At 32.2% G+C, this 8,742-nt stretch overlaps 1 protein-coding gene across 3 annotated transcripts; it reads left to right on the top strand.

Annotated features, from left to right (window-relative positions):
* The first annotated feature begins 3,252 nt into the window (after positions 1-3,252).
* Positions 3,253-7,316, top strand: LOC141723983 (uncharacterized). Of its 3 annotated transcripts, none has more exons than XR_012576425.1 (4): positions 3,253-3,694; positions 4,343-5,846; positions 5,943-6,236; positions 6,338-7,316. XR_012576425.1 is itself a non-coding variant. In XM_074525959.1 (3 exons), exons 1-3 carry the CDS (start codon positions 3,409-3,411, stop codon positions 6,115-6,117), a joined length of 1,965 nt encoding a protein of 654 aa, XP_074382060.1. In that variant the 5' UTR covers positions 3,253-3,408; the 3' UTR covers positions 6,118-7,316. The 3 variants fall into 3 exon arrangements, 1 of the variants encoding a protein (XP_074382060.1); XR_012576424.1 differs by having other exon boundaries at positions 3,254-3,694; positions 6,350-7,316; XM_074525959.1 differs by having other exon boundaries at positions 5,943-7,316.
* Positions 7,317-8,742: the final 1,426 nt, after the last annotated feature.

Genomic DNA, 8,742 nt, shown 5'->3' with positions numbered 1-8,742 from the left:
TTTAAAATTACAAAAAAGTAATGGTTGATATTTTAATCACATATTATAATTTTTTGTTTCCATAAAATTATTGCTAGCATCTTATTTAATTTAATTTTTAAATATATAAAATGTTTTTAAAATTATTTTAGGAATTTTGTGAATTTAAATATTTTACGAGTAATAGCCAACATGGATGTTTTTAAAAATTATAATAATTTCCAAGATGATGTGGAAGAAATTGTATACAATTTAATTTAATTATAGGATTTCTTTTTTAAAATTTTCTATCTCATTTTCATTTTGAAAAAATTACTAAAAAGGTTATAATTTTTACTATCAGTATAATCGTATTATGCCAAGTAGGAGTTAGCAACGGGGTTGTAATCGAACTAGAACGGAGAATTGAAATATAATTATTTTAAAAACAAAATTATACCCATTTTAATGAAATTCGAAAGAACAATAAAATTTGATTCGATTCAGTTTCAAACTGAAATAACTAAATCATTATTTTTAGTTCAAATTCTTTTTTCTTCTATATTATTTGTTACTCCAAATTTTTTAATGTTGAATAATTTTGATTAATTATCTGGGAAGACTTAGTCAAAGAATGTAATTTTACTAAGGATAAATCATTTTGCTTCCAAATATATTCTAAAATAACATATTAGTGAAAACAATGGAAATATTATAAATAAATATGTACATAAAAGGATAATATATTATACCATTAAATTTTTCTTAATAAATAATATAATAAATGAGAAACAATTATATATATACACACATACATATTCGATACGATCATTACGATTTTATGATATCAAGAAACGGAATAGAAGTGAGAATGAAAATTACAGAAAATGAGAATCATATCTGACTTGAATTATGTAAGACCCGAATCAGAATTGAAATTTCAATCGGTTCAGTTTTTGATTCTGAACCGAGAAATACTCACGCATGTGGCAGTATCGAGTACGTACAATTGCGTGTATTTTCTTGTTTCGTCTTCTTCAATTTAAAACCCATATTTGATTCATTTTGAATTCGTCTATTTTCATTTGGAAATGATGTAAAATTTCCAAAAATTCTAAAATTTCTAACGTGTTGTATTCGTGTTTAGTAAAAAATATTAATTTAATGTAAAAACATCTATCTGACCTTAATTTTATCTTGTTTCATGCACTAAAATACCAAATTTAAACACAAAATTCGCTTATCGTGTTTTGCCATCATATACAAAATTGATTGGTCTAATTTGGAAGTAACAAAACCAAAATCCTATTTATAATGGATTTTTTTTAGTGTGCCTAGATACAAATGCATATGTTAAAAGTTAGTTCTTGATCAGTTTTTCATAAAATATTGGTGAATAGTTCTCAACCCTATGCATGCAAAAAATCTCCACGAATAAAATTTTCACAACTCATCAATCACACTTTTTTAGCATGTATTCATGGATAAATATTAGGGAAAACCCTTTTAAAATATTACAAAGAAAATGATACCCAAACTAGAATTAATAATTTTAATCATTACTTAACTAAATAGTATAAAATAATATTCCATTATAAGAAAAAACAAATTAAATATATATATATATATATAGTCACAATAATTAAAGATATTTTGTTGTCAGTGGGTTATAGTTTTGATTACACAGACTCTTTTCTAATGTAAATAATTGAAATTTTAGATATCTTAAAAAAATTATTTATTATCTAAAATATTAATTTCAAGTTCCACATCGATAAAAACACAATATATATTACCTAATTCTGAAAAAATAAATGTGTTTCTAATCCCATTAACTTCATTTTATAATATTAGATGATTTACTTTCTTTCTAAACAAAATACAAATTAAAATTAAAATATAATAAATAAATGATAAAATAACAAATATTATATGTGCGTTGATAGTTTGATGCTAGCATAAGCATGCCGTGATAAAATACGAGAAATTCCTACACGCTACTTGCACATAATTCTTAGCTAAAATTTAGGAAAATTTATTAAAAATGATGTTTTAATAGGGTAGTTGTGATGCCATAAAAAGTTAAATCTACATTTCATTTCTTATTTTATATAATAAAATTTAGGAAAATTTATTAAAAATGATGTTTATGTATGTAATAATCATTTTCCTCGTTTTCCTTCCACTTATTTTCCCTTTATTCTTTTCTTTTGCTTTTGTTTCTTACTATATTATATTATATTATGCAATGAAATGTCTCAAATTACAACATGATTAAGTTCAATAATATCATTTATCATTTAGTAATACTATAAATATTATAATATTAAAAAATAATATATGTATATATTTATACCCATTTACAGAGAGATACGTGTAGATTTATGATCCACGATATTGATTATATTTACATGTGTCAAATCGGACCTACTATTATCATCCAAATGATTATCATCGTTAATTTGATAAGAACAAGAAACAAATGCACCATCGAATTCATACTTCAAAAACAACGAGGAAACATATTTTTAATACACCAGTGGAGAAGGAATGCAGTAGTCATTGATTGACAGTTGACGTCGGTCTCCGTGTCAATCATCAACACGCAAAATGAGACAAATAATATCAATATCGGAGTATGAGATTGATAGTCTTGCATCGACGACACAAAAAAACGGTTGTAGAGTTGTTTACACATTGACTATGATAAAAAATAACGAGGAAACATATTCTTAATGCATTGGTGGAGAAATAATGCAGTAGTCATCGATTGACAATTGACGTCCGTCTTCTTGTCAATCATCAACACGCAAAGTGGGACAAAAAATATTAATACCGGGGTATGGAATTGATGGTCACATTGTACTTGCATCGACGATACAATGACTATGATTGAATATAGAGATATAGAGAAAAAAGTTGGATTTTTCCTTTAAGAATTACATAAAATTTTTTGTATTGGAATTCGAGACCGAGACGATCACTTACTTGTCCAGTTTTATAAATCCAATATTTTACGAATTTCGACAAATATTTATGTGAACTATTTTGAATATCAGGATTATCGAAAATATGCATACAAATCGATAAGTTTCATGTGAAATTGAACTAAAATAATATCAATATTTTATATATCACACGTACTAATTTTGTTGCAGATCAAACGAGAGTTTTTATGAAAACAATCTCCTTAATTTGGTTTACTTAGTTTAATGATATTATTTACGAAACCACCGGTATATTATTGGAGGTGCTGGAGCACGTCAAACTAATCGACAATCGTGTGCGGTCCTTATATATATCCCATCCCATTCTCAAACTTCGTAACCTCCACAAACTAATAATCTAAAACAAATGTAAATCCACAAAAAATAAAAATAAAATAAAATTTCTCCAAAAGTCTCTCCACCGACTTCTCGGACGACTCTTTAACTAACTTGGCGGTCAATTATGGGCGGTTCCGGCGGAAACAACGGCGCTGTTCCCCCACTCGCTTCCTTACCGGAACCGCAGTACTCTACGGCTAAAATATCGGTGTGGTGGGACATAGAGAACTGTCAAGTTCCAAAAGGCTGCGATCCACACTCGATCGCTCAAAACATCGCATCGGCGTTGGTCAAAATGAATTATGGCGGCGCTGTTTCCATTTCTGCTTACGGCGATACTAATCGGATTCCGGCTTATGTTCAACAGGCTCTTAATAGCACTGGCATCGCTTTAAATCACGTTCCTGCAGGTATAATATATTGCCTTGTGTTTGAATTTTGTTCTGATTGGTTACGATTTTGATCTGCGAGTTTGTTATGTTTTGAATAAATTTGAAACACTGGATCTATGTGGTTAGACCTCGTTGACTGATAATATCGGATAATTTTATTCATTTATCGAAATTAAAATACTCTGTCTGTTGGAAAGATATTAAATTCATGTATAAATTTCTGTGTTTATGTATTGATATCTGGATCTATGTATGTGTGTATATTCACTAGATTCATTTCTTAATTATGTCAAAGTTTTTAGAATTTTACGGAATTTAGTACATAATTCGGCTGTCTTTGGTGCTTTATTGACTAGGTCTGATTTTTTATGAAGTGATGAATATATTTTGTAGGCAATTTTTAAAACTGGTTTTTATATGTGAATATGTAAGTTTTAATCTTGTTACTTGTATAGTATTTGTTTTGAATAGGTTAGATTGGATCCAAAGGAAATTCAAATAAGAATTCAGACTTCGACGTGATACTTTGTTGACATGCGTTCATGTTTCTATATAAGAGGCTAGAGTTGTTTTCTTTGCAGAACTTTTTAGACTCGATGGCCTATATTTACTTGTTTTCATTCTGTTTGAATGGTCTGAATAAGGAGTTGAATTTTTCATTTGTAGGTGTTAAAGATGCCAGCGACAAAAAAATTCTAGTAGACATGTTATTTTGGGCGGTGGATAATTCTGCTCCTGCTAATTATTTATTGATATCTGGTGATCGAGACTTCTCGAATGCTCTCCACCAATTGCGCATGCGTAGGTATAATATCCTTCTAGCACAGCCTCAAAGAGCATCTGCACCACTTCAGGCAGCTGCAAGGAGTGTATGGCTGTGGACGACTCTTTTAGCTGGGGGACCACCCGTAACAAATGTCGAGTCATTGCCGGTGGGGAATGGCTATGGTCATAAGCCCAATAATGATCATCTAAGAATTCCAGTTACCGAATCTTTCCAGGCAAGCCAACCCGTGGAAACATTTTATGAAAGTGCCCACTCTGTAAACCAGAGGTTTTCAAGCGTGGGAAGGGGTACAAATGATGTCAAACATAAAGGAAAACAATTACGGAAAATTTCGAGTCAACCTAGTATACCAAGAACTTCAGGCTCACCTGTAGGATTTCATGATGATCATAACAACACAAACTCCTATCAACCTGAATATTCACACCCTAAGCAGGGTTCTCAAGAGTTAGCAGGCGTCTATAATAGCCAAGAATCTGTTGGTTTAGCTACCTCAAATTGTTTTCCTGCCAATCCCGAGTCTTCTTGGACCCATTCTACTAACTTCCCGAAATCCTACCAAGAACATCTCTTACTGCCAGCAAGACCGAGTAACTTTACAATGCCGCCTGCATCTGCCTTTCCGCCAGGCAATCTGTTTCCTCCCAATCATCACAGTAGGCCTCCTCATTTGATGCCTCCCAGATGGGATGGACCAAGCGCTAACTCTGCCTCACTGTTAAATTTACCTGATATTGGAAAGCTAAACCTTTCAGAATACCCCAGCAGGGACTACAATCCGTTGGTTTCTCAGTCATGGAAAGGAGGACAATTGAATCAAAATTCTACAGTAGAAGCTCCTAATCAAGTAAACACAAACAGTCCTGTTAAGGGACATATAACCAACAACTCATCTCAATTTCTCCATGAAACACAGAAAAACAGGTATCCGAGTGGTTCTCTAGAATTTTTGCATCCGTCTTCTTCAGCAATAGTTACTTCTAATGTTTCTGGTAGTGGTGTTTGGGGAACCCCAGGATGCCCGAGACCTTCTGAATATATACAAGGTCTTATTGGGATGATTTTGCTTACCCTTAACACCCTAAAAAGTGAAAAGATGATGCCAACTGAAGCAAATATAACGGACTGCATACGTTATGGAGATGTTAGGCACCGCAGTACTGATGTTAAAAAAGCACTCGATAGTGCCGTAGAACAGCAACTCGTAGTAAAGCAAAATATAGGTGCTTCACAGTTGTATGTTGGTAAGAATGAGAAATTGTGGCAATGTGTGAACCCTATAGGTGCTAATACTAAGGAATATCCGAAAGCAACGTGGGATGAATTGCATAGTTTTCTTAAATCATCAGCTGGGCGATCTGTGATAACAGCTTCCAATTGCAAGTAAGTATTCTTTCTAATTTGTGTCACTGTCAAGTGAATGTACTCTCTTTTTTTTTTAAATTTAATCTGACTATTTATTGTATTATATTTATATAGGTATGAAGCAGCTACTATTATTAAAAGTTTGTGCTTGAAGGACCGTTCTTTAGGTGAAATTCTTCAAATTCTATACATGGCAATTAACATAAAGAAGTGGATTATACATCATCAGTCTGGATGGCAACCAATTAAGATCACTCTTGCAGAGACCAACCCTGATTCAGGGTGTTAACTGCTACCAGAAATGAACTAAGTTATAATTGGGAAAATGCGGAGCACTGATACTTAAGACACAAAACAGGATGGTGGTACATAGGGATTGGGTACAATGTTTGGAAGGCTTTTATTACGGTAATGAATCAATGGTTACCTGGTTAGATTATTTCCTCAATAGTTTAGGTGCAGATGGATGTTTTATCTTTTTATATAATATTTTTCTTGAATTTGGTTAGTTCTTTGCTTAGGATTTGGAAATTGCTGTTTGGTCAACAACATCAAATATTTCACGAAAAACTCTTTTAAGGTTGAAGAATGTTCAGCTGTGCTTGGGACACTGGCTATTAACACTGCGTGCTTCGTCCTCTAGTATTCTAGCAACAGTCATCAAAATTTCATCCTTTTAAACTCTTCAGCTAAGCAATCTTAACTTTCGGGGTATTTATCTGTTGGGTTAGTGATGGAATCTGTCTTGCATGAAATTATACTTTTGAATTTTGATTGAGCATCAATATATGGGGGCGTCAATGGAGGCTATTGATTTACAGTTATATTTCTCAGGAAAGATTTTGCCTGCTTTTGTTTGGGTGGTTGAGTTCTGCAGCTCCTTTATGATACTGTGACTAGACATATATGTTTATAGATTGTGTGAAGGAGAGTTCGTTCTTACGGATAGTTTAGAGGGCCGTCAACTTGGAGTGCAGCATGTGCTACAATGAAAATTATTGTAAAAGTGGTACCTAGAACACTGAGACCTGAGTCTGCTTTACAGGATGAAAACATAAATAAAATATTTGTGCAGAAGATTGAAATGAACTAAGTTAAATATTTGTGCAGAAGATTGAAAAGAAAAGAGCAGCCACAGATTCAGAATTATTGAAGTTGTTTTAACTTCCGAAAGTGGTGTATTTCAGGTGGAATCTGAGTAAGTGCAAAACAAATGCTCTACAAAGAAATATTGTGCATTGGCAAGGTAAGTCGGATTCTGCAAGTCTAAGTGAAGACTGTTATTCGGTTCCTTTAGTTGGCTTGTATAAATCATTATTATGTTGTGTATGTTTATGGATGACAGGGTGACATGCTCATCCTAATCTTAGACTTTTGTACTCTTTTATGTCAACCTCACCTAGACTTCTATCAGAGGACTAGCAAATAATATGTAAAGGGATTCTGTGTATCCTCTACCTTTTCTAAATTTAATTTTATATTTGCTCTGCTGAGGTCTTCATGCACTTGTATATTACCCCCTCCCTCCCGATTGTTATCGTTTTTTAGAGAGTGTCCGACATGCATTTTAAGATGAATATAAAGTATAGATTTATAATTTTTTTTATAATTTTCTTTTTCGGAATAAAAGTTTAAACATTATATTTTTATTTAGAAAAAGATTTTTTTTAAAAAAATATATAGAAATATACTTTTTATTTGTCTTAAAATGTGTGTCGGACACTCTCTCACAAATAATAATAATTGGGAGGGACGAAGGGAGTATATAAAGTATACTATGTGTACTACACTGTGTTTTGGTTTGGGTGAATATAATGGAATGCAATGAGTTAATTTAAAAAAAAACAATGGATTTTGAAAAAAAAAGAGAAAGAGTCTATATTGTCTTTTTTGGTGTTCCTGTAAGAATACTTAAGCATGTGTTGTAGTTCCGTATGAAGGAAAGATAGATTGCCAATAGCCAGCTCAAGAGATAGAAGCTTCTCACGGATTACCGACAGTACATAACCCTCTTGCCACCTCAGGAAAGTATAAAGAAAAAAAGAGCTAGGGCACAAGAATGACTTTCTATCTAATGCATCCAATATTAGGAGAATTGTCCTGTTTGTTAGGTACGTTTTAAGCAACAAACAGTTTCTTAGCCGTTGGATGGAACAACAAGCTCCTGTATTTACGGACAATGTCTGCGGTCCGTAAGAATTAATTTACACGGACAGTGGACAATGTTCGCAGTTGAGAATTGTTTCCTTATCTCCAACAGCTCCATTTCCTCCCTCATCTGTAAACATCAACCACATAGAATACCCTCCCCAAAAAATCGAAGTCACTACGTCATAAGTGGGATACTATAATGCAAGTGTTACAAGCAATGTTACATTAGCTAAGAAATTTTGGTTATATTGTAACACTCGTCAATTTGTGTTATTTTATTGTAACATTCATCAATTAGAATTATAATAGCTATAAAGCTAGTGTTGCATTGAAATGACGGCATTGCACAACATGTAACCAGTACCTGGTGTTATATTAGTTACTTTTTTTAATTTTTTAAAATATTAAAGTGGAAATATTTTTATAAATTATTAAAATTATATTCTGGTTTATTAGTGAATGAAAAATATAATATATATAATAAAATTTATAAAATCTATTCATAAATATAAAAGTTGCTTTCTTAATTTCTATTTAATAAATAATAATTTAATATTTGAAATTAAAAAGTAAAATAGAAAAAATAAAAAAATGACACACGATTAACTAGGTGAATTATTGGGTGGAAATTTTCCCTTCTAGATGAAAACACAACGGTAACCAGGGCTGCACAGAATTCCGGTCTGGACCTGTAACCCGGACTGGACCGGGTCTACCGGTCCAAGACCCGGACTGGACCGGGTCTACCGGTCCAAGATGTTCG

The sequence above is a fragment of the Apium graveolens genome, chromosome 5 (genome assembly GCF_009905375.1).
Source record: "Apium graveolens cultivar Ventura chromosome 5, ASM990537v1, whole genome shotgun sequence".
NCBI lineage: Eukaryota > Viridiplantae > Streptophyta > Magnoliopsida > Apiales > Apiaceae > Apium > Apium graveolens.
This window is presented reverse-complemented; position numbering and strand designations above follow the sequence as displayed.

Excerpts from the sequence above, each read along its gene's own strand:
- LOC141723983 (XM_074525959.1), top strand. The coding sequence starts at position 3,409 with ATGGGCGGTTCCGGCGGAAACAACGGCGCTGTTCCCCCACTCGCTTCC. Across the intron at positions 3,695-4,342 it reads TTTAAATCACGTTCCTGCAG|GTGTTAAAGATGCCAGCGAC; the intron begins GTATAATATATT and ends TTTCATTTGTAG. Across the intron at positions 5,847-5,942 it reads ATAACAGCTTCCAATTGCAA|GTATGAAGCAGCTACTATTA; the intron begins GTAAGTATTCTT and ends ATATTTATATAG.